The sequence below is a fragment of the Siphateles boraxobius genome, unplaced genomic scaffold (assembly GCF_051911475.1).
Source record: "Siphateles boraxobius isolate OS27281-9 unplaced genomic scaffold, OSU_SipBor_1 22, whole genome shotgun sequence".
NCBI lineage: Eukaryota > Metazoa > Chordata > Actinopteri > Cypriniformes > Leuciscidae > Siphateles > Siphateles boraxobius.
The window spans coordinates 19,963,206-19,982,064 of record NW_027508833.1 but is presented as its reverse complement, the minus strand read 5'-3'; the positions used below and the strand labels follow the sequence as shown (position 1 = coordinate 19,982,064).

Below are 18,859 nucleotides of genomic sequence, written 5' to 3'. Positions count from 1 at the left end.
CTGAACTTTGCATGATGTCCTACTGCATCTCACACACCATGGGAATAAGAACCGTCCAGCCTCTGTTAGTAGCCACTAGCCTCTACACGTGTTAATCATTGTCGTTTTGCTCTATGACACTGTGTAAACATATCAGTATCAATCAGTAGGCCGGGAGAGGAGGCCTCATGGTTTCTAAATGGTTGGGGGACATCGTCTTGGTACTAGATCCAGGATTACAGTTCATATAAGAACCGTTAAGACCCTGAATTGAGGAATATCTGAGGTGACATGAGTATGTAAAACTTTCCATGAAACAAGCCAAAACTGAAGGTGTTCATATAGGGCAGCACTCAAAGAGTTTTTTGAAAGTTATTGCATACTTGTATACACTACCGTTCAAAAGTTTGGTGTCAGTAAGATCCCCAAACTTTTGAACAATAATGTAAATATAATTTAGCTTTGTCACAGTCACTGGCATAAAGTGACAGTTTAACAGATTGCGTACTATGATTTATGAATAAACTTTAGTAACAATGACATGAAACAACATATCCATCAGTGTACATAATGCAAGATCCATATTATCATACATATGAGTATACTTCTTGGTTTTGGTGCAGTTAAATACATTGTGTATTCACACCAGGAAAGTCCGATAGTTCACTTGCTTTGATCCGGACCAAATACATTTTTTTTGGTACGGTTCGCTTTCTTTTTTTTGGTACGGTTTCGCTCTTTTTGCAAGTGAACCAAAATTTGTAAACAAAACCACACGTGTGTTGTGCCGACTCGGTGTCATTGGTTGTTGCGTTAAATCTTACCCAGATACAATAGTGCTATTTTCTGATTGGCTAAGAACACCAGAGGAGACGCGCTTGATTCCTGCCGGTTCCACAGTGAGAGTGGCGCGGCCAGAGTTTTGGACGCTGCTGCATATTAAATATATTACAAATAGTTTTTCAGCGTGAGAAATCCAATGTGTGGCGGGAGAGCGTGACAAAAGACCGAAATGAGTGACTGTCACGCTCAATGCGTGACACTTGAGAGCCCTGTCACTCATTCATTCATTCATTCCATTCCAATGATGCACACACGACGCGCAGAAAGACGCGCAACAGTATCGTGTGGCCAGACAGCGCGCCGGAATGGAATGTAGAATGGCTACAACAGATCACTTTCCCATAACGCAACTCCGACTACGGAAGCCTGTTAACTCAAAGGCGCAGTGCTTTCTTGCAATTGGGTCGGTTCATGTTCACACCGTAAACGAACCGTACCAGAGTTCGTTTGGAACCGTACCGAGACCACCACTTCAGCTAGGTCTCGGTTCGGTTGTTTGGTCCGCACTCGAGTTCGATTGCTGTATTCACACCTGCCCAAAAGGTCCGCACCGGGGCTTCGGACTGGGGGTAAAACCAGTACTGATTACCAGGGCTCCAAGGGGAGAGAGGGCCCTTGAAAAGTCTGGAATATATTTTATTTGGAACATGGGGGCCCATCAGGACTGCCTATACATAGGGTCCGGGATCTTGTGCTACGCCCCTGGTCCGCACCAAGGGGGTAAACGAACGAGTTCGATTCAATAGAACCAAACAAGGCAGGTGTGAATACACCCTTAATTACTTAAATGCGTTTCTTCCTGGTTAAATTGCTCCCTAGGTAACAGACAATTTCTGCAGCCCGTTCTGCTCCATTGTTTTAAGTTTATTGGAGAAGGTCCAGAAAGTGATATCATAGGATTCTGGAGCCTGTTGCACACATGTATATTCATGTGCTAATTTATTTAAAACACATTTATCAACACATAGATGCTATACGCCATAGTTAAACGTGCCAAATGTGCAGTTGGACAAATTGTTATGTCCATATTGTGAATCCCTTGGGAGGTTCATCAGTTGAAAGAGTAAGAAGGCGGATATTTTTCGAATGAATGTTCCTCCGAAACGCTACATTCATCTGATGTAATTTCTGTCCTGGGAGAAGCAATTACGGCCTTTATTGAGGGAAGGATCGGAGAGTACTTTTTTCAGAACAAAGAGAAGACTGTATTTTCATGCCAGATACCCTACATGGATTATGTCACTTATATGACAGATAATTGATAGTGTGTGAGTGTGACATAATAGTGTGTGTGTGTGTGTGTGTGTGTGTGTGTGTGTGTGTGTGTGTGTGTGTGTGTGTGTGTGTGTGTGTGTGTGTGTGTGTGTGTGTGTGTGTGTCAGAGGGACAGGGACAGAAACAGAGATATTAAGTTCCAAATGTCATTTATACAATGTTGAAGGGCTCTGCTAGAAGAAAAGTATATTCATAAGTTTTTATGATTACTTTGAAGAATTTTGCAGAGACAAAGTGACTTAAATTTGATCTGTTCTTGAATACCGGAAATCCCGCCCTGCAGCAGATTCTAAAGATTTCATTGGTCATGTCAGTCACTGTACTGATTGCCTACACCAAACACTGATCCCTAAACCTAAAACTGGTCACTGGAACCTTAACCAATGAAATTAGCTGCAAGGCAGGATTTCCACTGGTTTAGGTATAAGCAAGTACATCATGCATCCGTTCCAAACTGTGTTTTTTACTACTGGGGAAAAATCTAATCACACTTATGTTAGAGCTTACGTGGTCCTTGTTTTTAATGCTTTTTAGGGAAACATCACACAGAGAGACAGTAACCAATTTGAATTAAACAACACAATCAATGCTAACTTTGCATTCCATCATGTGCAACAATGTTTGTCCATTATTCAGCCTTATCTTCTTCAAGATTTATTCACAGTCTTACATTTCACTTTTTAGTCTTTCACTGTGCTGCAATGCATTTTTCGATCCAAGTAGGTGATCTAACATCAGGATAACATTACTTTCTTACTCTGAAATGTGCTTCTGTTTTAGCTATTTCATTTATTTTGTTAAGTTAGTTTTTAAACCATGACGTTTCTACATGACTACATTTTTAATTTACTCTTACTACACCCATTCATTTCAGTCACTTGTGGCTGTAAGGTCATTTATTTTTAGAAAACAGAAATTATGTAATGGAAAAGTATGAAAATATTCTCATGACGGGGATTTAATATAAATTTTGTATATTGGAATAAGCTCTCATTGGTTCAAAGGGAGGCTAAACACACTGCCAAATGAACTTTATTTTGTCCGCTTTTCTTGTCTTCTCTCATATTTTCCATTCTTTTTGGAGCTGAAACATGTTGAAAGTCTCTGTAAAATCATGAGCTGCATGAGTGTTTGATGAAAGCGAGCCTGAAATGAAAATTCTGCATGACAAATCTGCTAAGAATGTGGATCATTCACGGCTGGCCGTAGCAGCCTGGAAATACTGTGGTCGGGTTCACTCCAATCAACAGTTGAAAAACAAATACTGGTGGGCTGAAGGAGCATGACAACTTTGCAAAATCTTTAAACCTAGACAGCTCCTCCCATAAACAGCTAGCATTACATGTGATATTATTTTGAGGGTATTGAGTAATGGATTGCCCACTGCTTAACACCATAAATTACATATGGGTCACTGAAATCAAAACCTTGTCGTGTTATGATTAAGGATGGAAGAAGATTTTTTTTTGGAAAAAGGATATTAGCAATAATGCAGATATAAAAGACAATGATAAATCTGCTGAAACGTTAAGTTTGGCTGGGACATATTAAAGGGATCTTTCCTTTAAGAAAAACCCAATCGGCTTTAGGATTAGCTACTTCCCAGTTATTTGCAGATGCTATTAGGGGAGGAGCTTTCTTACTGTAGAGGGCATTTGATTGGACAAAAATCTGTGTACTTCAACATGAGTCATGAATATTTATGATCTGTTTTCCTTGTGTATATCTATTGAAAGTTAATTGTGTTAAATGTTTAGGAGCACACTAGCATACATAGATGACCTCAAAGCCACAAAACTATTATTTTATTCTTTATAACGTGGTTCTGATTTTAACCTTTTTGGTCAAAACATTGCATTTTCTCTTGTAATTCATTCTAAACATCCTTTCATTTAGCCAGCACAGATTATATTGTGATGTCATTACTCTGATCTAGCACCATCTGTGTTTAATATCGAAGGCCAAAACATGAAATTGTGTTGGCAATATGTGCAAGTGTTTCGAGCAGCTGTGGAGGCAGGAAATCCACCATAGGTCATTGATGAACCATGCGCAATCAAAGCAGGAGTCAGGTGGTAATGGTCAAATGCATCCACATGTCTTGGGAAAATTGAGTGCTTTTTCCATGACAAGCCATTTATTGGGTAACTTCCTTTTATTGCATAATGCGTTTGCAAACAGAATGTGGTCATGTGTTAAATGACCTGTTAGGATCAACTGTCAAACAGCTAAAGAGTTGGATTGATTTTAGATATATGCAGCGTCCTCACCAGACATATTTTTTTGCGACAAATCACGACAAATATTATTGATGTACATATTTTTAATGTTGAAGATATTTAATGCCTTATATTTGTTTTTTGTTGTTTTTTTATATATATTTTTTTTCTTGCAGAGAGACACCAAAACATTTGCATGCGGCCACATTTGGTGGAATCCATACTGAGTTTAATCCTAATGAGAAGAAATGGTATTCATTGAAGCTGTACTCATGGTTTTCTGGTTTAACATGATTCAGATGCATTGTAAATCACATGTTTAGGTGGCCTCTGAGAAGACATTTTTGTTTTGTTTTTTCTTTAGAGACACAACACGAGTCCAATCTTTATTGCAACGGTCTGAGGTGTAACTTAAACTTAATTCATGAGGGCTTAGCGAATAACCACAGAAGACAAACTGCTTCTGCATTACACACAGCAGACAATCACGTAGTTTGTTGCCCTTACTAGTAGACTAAAACAAAACAGGGGTGAAACCAAAGATGAGATAAGTGATGCAACCCGCTTTCACTGTAGTCAGCGTGAAGCTCAACAGATGTTTGAATTCCCAATGCATACAGCAGAGAGATTGTAACAACTTGATTCCTGAGCTTGTTGACATTGGTTTGAGGAACAGTGTCCACTAAGAGAAGCAAGAGACTATTTATTTGCAGATTTCTACTAATTTATGAGGCCAGAGGACATAAGGAACATTTAGACTGTGGGGAACCACTGTAAATCTAACACAGGCGCTTTAGTTTGAGCTCACATGATGGGAGATGTGCTTTAAAATCGCTACTATCTTTGGATACCTCCAGTAGTTCATGTTTTAATTGGTGTGCTATGAGTCACAGTTGTGGAATTATTCATATTTAATTTTTAAAGATCTGTTCCTACAATAAAATGCTAACTACATGTGTATTTCTTTCTCACAGAAACTGGTGTGCGTATGTGGTGACCAAGACAGTGAGCTGTGTGGTGGAAGATGGAGTGGAGACTTACGTGAAGCCTGACTATCAGCCATGTTCATGGGGCATTCAGTGCGCCCGTGTTGTAGTGTAAGTATGTTTTTTTGTCAAGTATAGCTGGTTTTGGTGTAGTTTTTTGTGTTCTGTTCTCGTTTTGCCTGCCTGGTTTAGGGGGTTAGTTTCCATGGTTCTTAAAGGGATAGTTCACCCAAAAGGGAAAATTAGCCCATGATTTACGCACCCTCAAGTCATCCTAGGTGTATATGACATTCTTTTTCAGACGAATACAATCGGAGTTATTAAAAAATGTCCTGGCTCTTCCTGGCTTTATTCTTCTGGCTTTATAATGGCAGTGAATGGCTGTATATTTTAATCAAAGTGCATCCATCCATGATAAAAGTCCTCCACACGGCTCATGAGTGAAGCGATGTAAATCGATGCGTACGGCCATCTGCCGGAAGCTAGTTATTTTAGTCAATAAAGTTTTAAATATGGATTTTTTCTTACATGAATGCATCACTTCACTTCAGAAGGACTTTATTAACCCCCAGAGCCCTGTGGAGCACTTTTATCATGGATTCATGCACTTTTATGGACTTCAAAACTTAAACGTCCATTCACTCCCATTATAAAGTTTGGAGAGCCAGGACATTCTTTAATATAGGCTAACTCCGATTGAATTCGTATGAAAGAAGAATGTCATTTACACCTAGGATGGCTTGAGGGTGAGTAAATCATGGGCTAATTTAAATTTTCGGGTGAACTATCCCTTTAATTAGTAAACACCTGTTCTGCTTCAGTTCATCATCCCCAGGGTATTTAAGCCCTCTGTTCCCTGTGTTCCATGGTCCGGCCTCATCGATGTTAAGTAGTTGTTTTAAGTTATTTCTCCTGAAAACTCCTGTGTTTTCTGTGGGTGGATTAATAAAGGCTGTTTTGATTCTACTCATTTGTTGTGCACTACCACGCCTGACAACTTGTACCCGCACTGGACATTTTTCGTCTCTCCAGAATTCTTAATGTTTAGTTTTTAATAACTTCCCTAAATGATGAACAGATTATCGGTATATTCAGTATAGAGTTAAATAGAAATAAATTAATTTAAATTGAATAGAAAGTGTTGTTTGTGTGCCTGTCAGAGCATCAAGCCCAACAGATGTCTTATTCCAAACAATGAGTAATTTGCTCCATTTTATGTTGCTTCATAAAACACTTATAGCTGGAAAATCCATGTTAGCTATTTTTTGGAACATGGTAGCAGGTTTCTGGTCCAAAATGATAATAAGTTAGTCAAGCTGGTACACCATGTGAAACTGTTGTCTCTACAGTTTTCTGTTGCCTTTGCTTCTGCTATTCACCTCTGGCTGGTTGCACTAGCTGTAAGTAACTCTAAGTATTAACTAAATATTTACAGAAGCCTTCAACCAAGACTAATGGATGAAATTAAACAGAAGATTGAGTGAATTGCATCAATAAACTTCTTAAGACATATATGATGATGTTCACATTTACATTTTAAGAGAGCGAATATTATGTGAATTAATGACTTGTTAGTGCCTAAATAAATAATAAATAAATGTCATTTCTTATGTTTTTTATCAGTATTGATCTATTATTTTTATTAACTTCAAATAGTTTCAGAATGTTATTTATCTATAAAAAATACTTGTGCTATTTCATGATTAAGTATTGTATTTCAGTGGAAACTTAGCCTATTGTTTTTGTTACATGAGGAAAAATAAGTTACAATCAACCTTAACAGAATAAACAGAAATTTACTGTGTTTCAATACAACTTTTGTTCATAAATTTGAAGGCTACTATTGGATCATTGGAGATAAACGTCATTTTATACAACTATACATTAGTTTACGAAGAGCTTATGACCTACTAGCTTCGTTCTGTCTAAAGAACCAATGATGCAATCAAATTAAAGGTAGGGTAGGCAATGTGTTTCTAAAACACTTTTTGCCACATTTGTTTAAACTGTCTTTATATACCAATATATATCTAAAATGTAAGTACTTTGAAAAGGAGTTTATAAAAATAGAGTGTCTGTAGTCCTCTCGGGGCTGCAATAAACACAGCTCATTATTCCATTCGGACCGAGTGCTCTGATTGACTGGGCGACTGTCACTCTCCTTCGTTGCTATGGCTACCAGCCCTTCTGCAACAGGAGCTGCCCACATGCGCGCACTCGGTTGACTCGCTCATTTTGGAAGAGGAGAGGCGTGTACCGACCGCAAGCCACGAAGTCTCACAATTATGGCAGAGAAAGAGCAGTCAAAAAGGTATTTTATTACCTGTGATTCTGACATGATGTCGCTCAATCGCACTGCGCTCCTCTCCGCTCCGCACTGGTAAACGCGTCCTCCAGCTGAGCGGTTGGCATTGCGCGTTCAAGTGTTTTGTTGGCGTGGCTCTGGAATGAGCTCAGAAGGAAGGGGGTGGGAGTTTCTCTGTTGGATACTTTCAAAATCCAGCAGTTTTCTGCTTGTTTCTCAGACTTACCTATCCCTGCCTTTAAGTACAACGTTAGTTGCAAGCTAGTAGTTGCTAAGCCTCTAGTGTGGATGCTGTGTTCCAATTTAAGTATGAACTTACGAACAGCAGTTGCAACCCTATCCTAAGGTTACGCACACAGTATGAATGATGTAACTTGCTAATGTAGGCAGCAAAATAAATAGTCTGCTTTTGTATGTGCTGTCAAACAGACCCTTTTACGAGTCCATCAAACAACTGTGTTGAGTTGGATCAATCAACAAACACGGTGAGTCATTGTCACCTGCAATGCCTGGCACATGTATAGGATAGCATTCTCTGTCAGCGGTTAGGGTTACACATGTGATAAATGAAGGAATTTCAGAACTAGAGACACGCATCCAAACTTTAATCGAGGATAGTAAGAATGCAAAGGCTTTAGATACTGCTATATGTGGCTAGCTTAGTGAAGTCTGTAGATTGTTTGGTTCCGGCTATAGAGCCCGTGCAGCAGGGCAACTGGGTGACTGTGAGATGGCATAGTCGCGGGTCAAAACACCGTCTGCACTAATGCGTCTGCACTAATGATGTTCGACTTCGTCAGTCCTAGATCACCAAAATTAACGTTAAAGAGATGTGTGAACTCGCAAGTACACTGTCAGCACAGTAATATGCTCTGGCCTGCTTCCTGATCGTCTGATCGTCTGCGGTGGTGCCGCTCTTCTCTCTAGTAATATGGCATGTGTATATATATATATTTATATATATATATATATATATATTTATACACTATTTTCTTCTAGATCTGCTGTACAACCAAAACAAACTTTGCTGCATTATGTTCCTGTTATCACTCTAAAGCTGCTTCGAAACAATCTGTATTGTAAAAAGTGCTATATAAATAAAGGTGACTTGACTTGACATGCACCTATCAGACTTCAAATCAGTCAGAGGATTTAAAGTAAAAGCAAGTCTGTTTTTCTGGCCTTTATTTAGTGCACTTTAAATAAGTGGAACCATTATGTACTACATCAGCTAACTTTAGACAGGAAACAGATGTTGAAAACTATCACATCATCATAACATTCATAGACACTAGCATACAGTATATAACACACCGCATTTTACTGGAAATCTGAGTCATTAAAACATTAGAAATACTAAAAACATTGTGTTTACATAGTAAACCTAATGTCAACAAATGGAGAGATAAACAGAATGTGGTTTGAGGACACCAGGATTAGAAAGTTTGTGCAGTTGTGAGGTTGTTTCCAGTTGTTGGCAACGTACTGAACTCCAGCTGGAAAAGCTTAATCCAACTCCTTTAGATTCAGTACACACACACACACACACGCACACACACACACACACACACACACACACACACACACACACACACACACACACACACACACACACACTCACACACACACACACACACACACACACGTATGGAATGAGGTGGCATGTCACTCCAAACTCTACAACCAGTGCACCACAGGAATTAGGCTTAAAACCTACTAAAATACCACCACTTATTTTTGTACTCACTCTGTAGAGTAGGGTGACCCCTTTTTCTCCTCTTTTTCTTCTCACAGGGGTCATGGAACAAATAGAGCGTGGAGACAAGAATTCAGTGGCTTAAGAATTATAACCAAAAGTCCTGGGAAAAAAAGAAATGCTGAAATTGTTTCCTATTCCACCTTTTTATGGTGCTGATGTTCGGGTTCAAGGCTAACTGTAATGTTTTACTTGATATTTTAGTTTATTTGAATGACACTGTGAATTCAGACCTTGACAACTGGTCAGAATTATGACGTAAATAAAATGGTTCTGATCAGATGGTCTTACACCACATTTCTCTATTAGAAATGTTTTTCAAAACCCCGAGCCATATTTATTAGACTTCCACAAGTAGATTTATGGTTTCTGGATGATAAAACATACAAAAAGATCCCATAGCTTAAAGGAGTGGTCCACGCCATATCTAATGATACACACTGTTTCTACCATTGCTACCATTTTTACCCAGCCCTTCATTGAACAACAGATTATACAGCGTTTACACAGCTGGCCAGCATATGTCTGTGCAGCAGCTAGCTGAAATCATATGAATGTGCGGAGGCATCATTTTGAAACGGACATGGTATGTCTTCTTCCATTCTTAGGCCAAAAATTGAATTAAATCCAGGCTGTATTCTTCAAGTGTATGTCTGAATGTGTTGGTTTCGCTTGGTTGGGCAGAAACTAATTTGTTGAGTAGAGAGTCTTGCAACACAACTGGTTCTGATTGTTATTTTTTCTTTGTGGTTCATATTAACATATAATTTGTCTTGTTTGTTTCTTTCTCGGTCCCATGTATTTCGAAATTTAAAAAGTCAGGAAATACTGAGACATGGCTACATTTTTTAAAACAGTGTCCAAACTAGAAAATGTCAAGCTTTTATTTATATGTTTTTATTTGTCTTACAGGTACAGGACCTACATGAGGCCCAGATACAAGGTGGCTTACAAAATGGTAACAGAAATGGAGTGGAAGTGCTGCCATGGATACAGTGGAGAAGACTGTAATGATGGACCAAATGGGGGATCTGATACTCAGATCTCAACAAGCAGACCTTGGCCTAGACCTTCACAACCAGGTCAAACTGGAACTGGTTCTGGTCATGGACAGGGAGGAGGGAATGGTAAGTCAATGTTTTCTCTAACAATAGGTGCGTTTGAAAATGCTACATGCACACACCTCAATCAGAATAAAAATGCCCAAACCAATTGAAATTTTAATCCGTTTGAGAGGGGTGGGATAAACCTGTGCAATGACATAGAAATGGCATAGAACGGATGGAACGAGATGATGTTGTTGTTGAATATAATAGAGACTGTTTTGTCAAATCTAAAATTCTCTTCCCACTCATTTGTGAAGTGGTGCATGAAGACGTCACACAAGTGCTTTCTTCGGACTCTCATCTGCAGACACCTTGTTTTAGGTGTGGGATTTTACTGCCTAAATATAAGCATCATGCCACAAAGCTTCATATGCTCATCGTCTCCTAATTAGGACCCGAAATACAGTAGATAAATATTTAGTCTGCTTTTTAAAACAAAGACAAGGAGGATGGTTAGTATGCGCCAACAGCGGGAAACTCTGTATATTCGTGCAGTGTGCGCATGTCAAAAGATAAAATCTGATTTTGAAACTTATGACAAACACGCACATCAACCCAATCACTTTATCTAGAGTTCATTAGGCTTGCTGCGATAGTCTGTGCTACTAGTATTACACAATGTTTTGCCGCACACCGATTACATCACTTGCCCACCGTGACACCGCCCCCAACGTCGTTTTGATTTTTTTATAGTAATAAAAATAATTTAGTTCAGTTAGAGAACAGACACTACAATTAAAAACTCAACTCAATTGAGAGTGAGCCGAATGAGAGTCGCAGCACTCAGATTTAATTTATCATGTGACGATTTTGCTTTCAAGCGCCTATTTGACAATATTTTGAATTTAAACCCAATGCTAATTGGGAACCTGCAAACATTAATGAGGCAATCTGTAAACTTTGCCTGATTAAGGTGGCAGCATCCGGAGGTAACACTTCTAATTTACACACACACACCTTCAGGCGCACCACAAGAATGAGGCTGCTGTGCTTATTTGTTTTTTTAATAAAGCTGTCTTATTCGTTTTGTTAATAAAAGTTATATGTTTTAAGTTTGTCATTGTACTGTTTTGTTGTTGTGTTTTTCATTAAGAATAATAATGAACCAACCATTCAAGCAATTGCCATTGATTCGAAAGCTGAAATAAAATGTACACTTTTTATTTCATTCTGATTGAAACAAAAAGTGTCCATGTAAACATGTCTAGTGTCTGGCCATATAGATGTTCTTGTTACTTCTGTATCTGCATCTAATGCATCTTTCAAACACTTGATAACATCTAAATATAACTGAGGCTTTATGGAAATAAAACATTAGAGAAGAGGAAAACTTAATGTAATGTTTTCATTGCCAGAGTTTGACAGAACTGTGAATTCTGGGTCTGTCAAACTATTTGTAATCTACTTAACTACTTACTGTCTAAAAATAAGCATTGTGTTTAATCTTCGCCTAGGGAGAGGTGACAATGACAAGATGAAACAACTGGAGGACAAAATCCAAAGGTTGACCAAAGACCTAAATGACCTGCAGTCAACTCTGCGTGGAATGAACGAGAAATTCCAGGAGGAGATGCGCAAACCCGGTTTTAATAGTGGCAAAACACCAGCTGATGCAGCCCAGCCTGAAATGAAAGAGACCATCCATAACATTCAGACCAAGCTTGATCAGTTGGACAACCGTACCCAAGCTCATGACAAGACTCTAGTCAGCATCAATAACCACCTTGTGAATGGGAAGGGTGGAAGCAATGATCTAGACATTGGGGGAGTAGGAGGAAACAACTTCAACACCTTGAAGGAGGAAATCCTCAGAGAGCTTGAACGTCGAGTGACGCTTTCTTGTTCTGCCTGTCAGTCTGGAGTGGAAGACCTAAGACGGCAACAGCAACAAGACCGGGAGAGGATATTGGCTCTGGAAAAGCAGATTAATGCCATGGACCAGCGTCACCGCCAGACTCTTGATGGTTTGCGCCGAGACTACAGCAGGTCTCAAGGCTGCTGTGACACTGTGACGGACATCAGAGGACGACTAAATGACATGGATAGGAAGATAAGCTCCACATTGGAAGCCTATGACAAGCTTAATAATCGTGTGAATGGGGAACAAGGAGGAACTGGAGGTGGTGGAAGTTTTGGAGGAGAAATAGGTGGACCAGGACAAGGCCCTAAAATGCAAGAAGACCTGGAGAGACGACTCAACAACACTGTCCAGAGGGCAGAGGAAAACTGCGCTTATATGGAGACTAACATACGGGACTCGTTCCAGCAGGAACTCAGAAATCTTCGCAATGAATTCAATAATCATATTCTTAACCAGGATGACAGAATTAATGACATGGACGTTGATATAGGAAACGTTAAAGAAACTGTATTTGATCTTGATAAGCGCTTGTCTCGGCTCGAGAATACAACATTGTTTATAGACAGGAGGTTAAGCGAATGCTCTGGGTGCTCAGGCTCAAGTTCTGGTTCAAGTCCGGGCAGTAGTAGTAGTTCGAGCTCTGGCGACACTGTGAAGTCTTTGGAGTGGAGAGTCGTTGCAAATGAAGATGAGATCAAGAGGTTTGACACCCGACTCAAGGATCTCTCTGTGTCCGGTGACTCTCTTGTGGATAAGGTCATCAACCTCAGCCATGACGTTCGCAAGATCAAAGCTCTAACGGGAGACAACGGGGAACACTTCAACAGGATTATTATGGAGATTGAGAACTGTGACGTGTGTAGCACAGTGGAAGATGATCTGAAGAAACTCAAGAACATCACAAGCCATGCCATGGACAGATGGCAGAAGGAAGTGAACTACATTAAAGGGAAATTTGACTCTGGTCAGACTGGTTGTGTGGACTTGTGTTCTGGTTTACAGGACGAGATGGACCAGTTGAGAGAGGAGGTACAGAAATGCAGTGGCCAATGCAAGATCACACTGAATCCTCCTACTGGAACGGAATCAGAAACCGGTCATCTGGATGACCCACAGAAACCACTGGATGGACACAGTGTCATCAGCAGTAATACCGGTGACCTCAGGTCAATCCAGGGAGAACTGTCTGAGGTCATCTTAACCTTCAGCTCCATCAATGACACACTAAAAGGTCTAGAGCATGTGGTCCAGAAACATGACAGCGTTATCACCGACCTTGGGAACACCAAAGACAAAATAATTTCTGAAATCGACAAGATTCAGCAGGAAATGAACGAGCATATAGAAGATAGTAGGGTACGCTTTGATAACGTTGATCAGGATGTACGCCGCTTTGGGAACAACTTTGTGGTTGAGATGGGTGACTGCAAGAAGACTGGTGATGGTCTGGATAAGAGGCTCTCTAAACTCGAAGTGGTTTGTGGCCGGTTTGACTCTGTCTCAGACAATATCCAGAAGATCAAAGAAGGCCTGAACAAACATGTGTCTAGCCTGTGGAACTGTGTCACTGGGCTAAATGACACAGTGATTTCACACAGCGGATTCATTGAGATCCTCCAGAACACACATCTGGATGATATCCATGGCAGGATCAAGAGACTTAATTCCTCAATGGTCCATGTCCTCAAGGAGTTCCAGAGCTTTACTGAGAATGACTTATCAGGTCTGATTTCAAGTGCTTAAAGAAAGTCTATTTTTATTTTATTTGTTATCATCTGAAAAGTCATGTCAAGATTAATAATTTTACTGCATCTAAGAACATATCCTAAATTTCCAGCACCAGTAACGGACATAGCTCCTGTATTTTAATTGATATCAGGATTGTGCATTATTCAGAATTGAAATGAGAATGTATTCTAGTTCATTTTACGCAGAATGCATTTTCCAGAATGCATTACATTGTTTTGAATGTCTTTGAATTGCAATTCAGTAAATTCCTCTTCCTGTCTTTCCCATTTAAATTTAAATTCAACTTCCTGTTGCCAATTCAATTCAAATGCGCTCTTATGATTTGAAAGTGAGACAATTCTTGAGTTTTGCACAACCCTGTTGGATATGAAAAGAGGAAAAACTTTAAATAAATTAATTTCTGATAATAGGTTTACCCGGACCACCAGGTCCTCAAGGAGAAAGAGGGTTCCCTGGTCCACAAGGGCCTCCAGGTAATGACGGAACACCAGGTATTCAGGGATTGCCAGGGCCAAAAGGACCTCCTGGTAAGATATATTTTTTTGGCCATTTCTTTGTGTCATTAGGGTAATAATAAGATTTTGTCATCATTACTTTATTTTACTTTACTATACTTCATTTGGAGGTCGGCTGTACACTGTACTTTTCTTACATGGAAAGCTGGACCTCAGATTTTTATATGATCTCCTGTTGTGTTACATGGATTAAAATAACATTGGAATGACATAAGGATGAGTAATTTCAAAATGACATAATTTTACATTTTTGTGTGAACTACACACATTTCATGTTTTATGACATTTGTACGTGACTCACATTTTGCCTTCTCTTATTTTAGGTCTCAGAGGAGAGCGAGGTATGTAATCAATTTGCTTTTAATTTTTGTAGCAGCCATATCTTATTCAAGCACTGAGGTTATTTTGATGTGTGCTAATCAATGTCTGGAATGAAGGCAAGAATTTACTGAGATATGTCTAAAGGGTCTGTTTGCATGAGAGTCAGCGATTCTTTCTGTCTTGAGTCTTGCAGTATGTGTTCAGTTGTTATTGTCAGTACTGGGTCAGTAGTTGAGCCAAAGGTCAGCAGCTGATCACTAAAACTGGTTGTGTCAAGCAAGTCTATATGAGACTGAGAATATAGGGATACATTTAGGCTTAGGAATCGTGGATGTCAACAATAAAAAAAATACTGTTGTTATCTTCATTTCAGGTATGGCCGGTGCAGATCCCAACATACCACGTCTTTCCTTCTCAGCAGCTCTCACAAATCCCATGGTTACATCTGGAACGATTATTTTTGATAAGACCTTTGTAAATGAAGGAGAATTTTATAATTCAAGAACAGGTAACCTTGGCACTGCCTATAAACAGTCTATTTGCATTTACACTTTTGCATGCATCAAAAATAATGTATATGTATATCTTTCTCTTAAATACAGGTATATTTACTGCACCACTGGATGGACGCTACTTTTTTAGTGCTATTCTGACGGGCCACAAAAATGAGAAGATCGAAGCTGTGCTGTCCAGGTCTAACTATGGCATGGCTCGGGTAGACTCGGCGGGTTACCAACCGGAAGGGTTGGAAAACAAACCAATGGCCGAAGCCAAACCAACACCAGGTTCTCTGGCTGTCTTTAACATCATCCTGCCCCTTCAGCGAGACGACACAGTCTGCATAGACCTGGTCATGGGCAAACTAGCCCATTCAGTGGAGCCTCTAACTATCTTCAGTGGTATGCTTCTATATGAAGATGTGTAGGGGTCTTTTAACTGATTAGCACTGAAACTAATCAGACTCAAAGTACCAGCAAAACGATGGGGCCAGAAAAAGACACTCTAAATGACGTTTATCCGACTGGAATGGCGATGCATTGATTTTCCTTCAGTATTGTTTCCAATATTGTTAGACCACCTATGAACTCCTTGAACAGAGAATATAGTTTTTAAATGGAGGAACTGTTGCCCTTGATATGTAATCCTAACCCGCATTTTTGGAGAAGTGTTGTAACAAATACTACTGCAGGTTTGTGCGACCGATGTTGACAATGTTCTTATTGAAATATTTCCATGTTATATGAATCACAGACATGAGTTATGAATAATTTCTCATGCACCGAAGATGACCGTGAGGTCTGTTCGACTTCCTATGTATGCAACTGCACGGTAAGTACTCTGCCAAAGAGCTTGACTCACAGTCAGGGTTAAAGGTTATGCTGATGGTTGTGGAAATTGGGAGATTTGATGAAAGGAATTCATATTTTTGCTGTGAAAGGGATGATTTTTAAATCTACAGTACGTGACTTAATTTCAATTATTTCTATTTTGCCTCATTATAAGTGCCAAGTTTTCCAGGAATAACATCCTGCTCTTTCCAAAGATGCTTTTACTTAATGAAATATGTGGTTGGTAGTTAATGATTTCAGGAAACATTCAATGTTATCCAACTTGACAATCAGTGATGTATATCATTGCGTTCCATACAAACTCTCCAAGTGGCCCTGGAAAATTGCTAAGAGATGAATGCAATGAAATCTTTATAACTCAGGCACACATTCTTCAATGGCTTCTAATCAACAAGAAATGGGCTTTTTTGTACATGCATCGTTCCGAATTTTGTGATCCCGTTGAAGCGTTTACAAAAACATCAGTTCTACTGGAATGGTGGACCTTTGCGTTTTGCTCCATATTCATATTCCAATCTCACAGCCTGAGCTTTCATTGGAGATTATTATCAAACAGAGTCTGTCCTTAATGTGGTTCACCAAAGTGCCTTTGAAGAAAAACAACACTGAGGATTCAGAGGGTGTCCTTCATCAACCGATTCTGTCTGTGTGGTCTCGCTTGAATGTTTACTGTACGACAGCCAGAAGAATTTTGAACTACGCGGCTTTTGCTTTTTCTTGTTTGAAACATGCTTGTGCAATTTTACAGATCGTTGGGAGGAAAGATCTCTGTGTAACGCTATGAAATTCATATGGTCAAGAATGTTGAAAATTAAGGCTGCTATCTTTTATGTGCTATGTTTCATTTTTTTTTTTTGTTATAAAAAGATTCCCCAGCTCATAAATTGGACGTTATGGCAGCAACTTAAGCATTAAAACATCTATTTACATGTAAAAGATATTAGATTTAAAATTGTACAGTTCCCTCTCATGGTTTAACCTGTTACCTTGAATGTGTACATTGGCAACACGTGTGTTTCAAATAAAGATATTTAATTTTACACATATTAATCTCTGCTGAACTTAGTATTACAGTGTTCTGTCTGGTATATTGGATTACTGGAAGTCATACCATTCAATTTAGCACCGGCATTGTGCAAAACACTAAGCAAACTACTGTTCATTGTCTCAAACACAATGGAAAGCATTCTGGTCCTCAAGAACTGTGATTCTGTTGAATAGAATTCCAGTCAGTGATTGATGGTGCACATTTTGTCACTGTCTATAACTTCTTTTCTCTATTCAACATAGAAAATACCAATACTGGAGTTGCTGGATCAATTGTCAAAGCAAAATTTGATTGAAAACATGTTCTTAAATAGAAAACACCCACTGTTTCTAAAAAAAAAAAATTTAGAAGCATGTGCACAGAAACGATGTGATTAAGGAAAGGAGTGCACAATGCATTTCATTTTCCACGTCGCAAGCCAGAGAAGTCGTTTGGAGATTGGCTTGCGATTTAATGGAAAGAAAAACATTAGGTGTCCATCCATAGTCATACTGGGATGTAGTTTACAATGAATAATGTCTTGTGCTGGTAAGTGAATCTCATGCCCTCTCTCTGATATGTGCCACCATGGGGAGTTTTCCATGTTTTTCCATTTCTTCATAATGTATTTCTGTTTTGCTTTTACTACTTTAACAACTCTAAATCCAGGGTGTACCGAAGGCCAAACATATGTTGTTGTTGTTTTTTTCTCTGTTAAAGTCAACATGAAACGCCATTCACAACCCATTTTACTTCTGTAATGTAACATTTCCGAATGAAACAGAATATTCAACAAGTAAATGTAGGGTGAAACATGATTTATCCATCACAAATTGAATCGTCCGAAGTACAGAATGGAGACTATGTGAACATTCAGTGGATTATGGATTAAATGAAGTGGCAACCACATTAGAGGCTTTTTGACTAAAGTTTAACGTCTTCACCCCTGAGCTTTTTTCTCTTATTTAACGGATCTATAGTATTTTACTGAACTAACTATTGTCAACATTTTAGAAAAGATGCATAACTTTCAACTATAGCTTATTGTTTTTTGGCTATTGATTATTTGGTCACACTTTAGATTAGGGTCCAATTCTCATTATTAACTATGACTTTTGCCTCAGTAAACTCCTCATTACTGCTTATTAATAGTTAAAAGGTAGTTGTTAAGTTTAGGTATTGGGTTGGATTAAAGGATGTAGAATATGGTCATGCAGAATAAGGCATTAATATGTGCTTTATAAGCACTAGTAATATGTGTGCTGATAAGCAACTGGTTGATGGTGAGAATTGGACCCTAAACTAAAGGCAATGTAAGTTATTAAATTCTGATGAAATATTATAAAGACTTCTTTTTTCTTTGGAATAACGTGCACTGATGAATCTTTGCTAATGGGGGTCATGTTGTGGGCTGGAAAGTAAGAACTACTATAACAACAAACAAATGATTTAAACATGACTATTTCAGTGATTACTACAGATTTCCAGGCATTAGATAGTTCATATTTCCACAAATTTGAGAAAAGGGTGCATTTTATATGCAAAGAATTGCTATAAGTATTTTTATG

At 38.9% G+C, this 18,859-nt stretch overlaps 1 protein-coding gene across 1 annotated transcript in view; it reads left to right on the top strand.

Annotated features, from left to right (window-relative positions):
• emilin1b (elastin microfibril interfacer 1b) overlaps nucleotides 1–17,308 on the top strand; it is a 40,505-nt gene extending 23,197 nt beyond the window's left edge. Inside the window, exons 2-8 of the mRNA XM_077239007.1 lie at nucleotides 5,291–5,413; nucleotides 10,276–10,490; nucleotides 11,924–14,053; nucleotides 14,490–14,606; nucleotides 14,918–14,935; nucleotides 15,289–15,423; nucleotides 15,518–17,308. Of these exons, the coding sequence (XP_077095122.1) occupies nucleotides 5,291–5,413; nucleotides 10,276–10,490; nucleotides 11,924–14,053; nucleotides 14,490–14,606; nucleotides 14,918–14,935; nucleotides 15,289–15,423; nucleotides 15,518–15,840 (3,061 nt within the window). The 3' untranslated portion in view covers nucleotides 15,841–17,308. The remainder of the gene's footprint in view (nucleotides 1–5,290; nucleotides 5,414–10,275; nucleotides 10,491–11,923; nucleotides 14,054–14,489; nucleotides 14,607–14,917; nucleotides 14,936–15,288; nucleotides 15,424–15,517) is intronic.
• The last annotated feature ends 1,551 nt before the right edge of the window (nucleotides 17,309–18,859 follow it).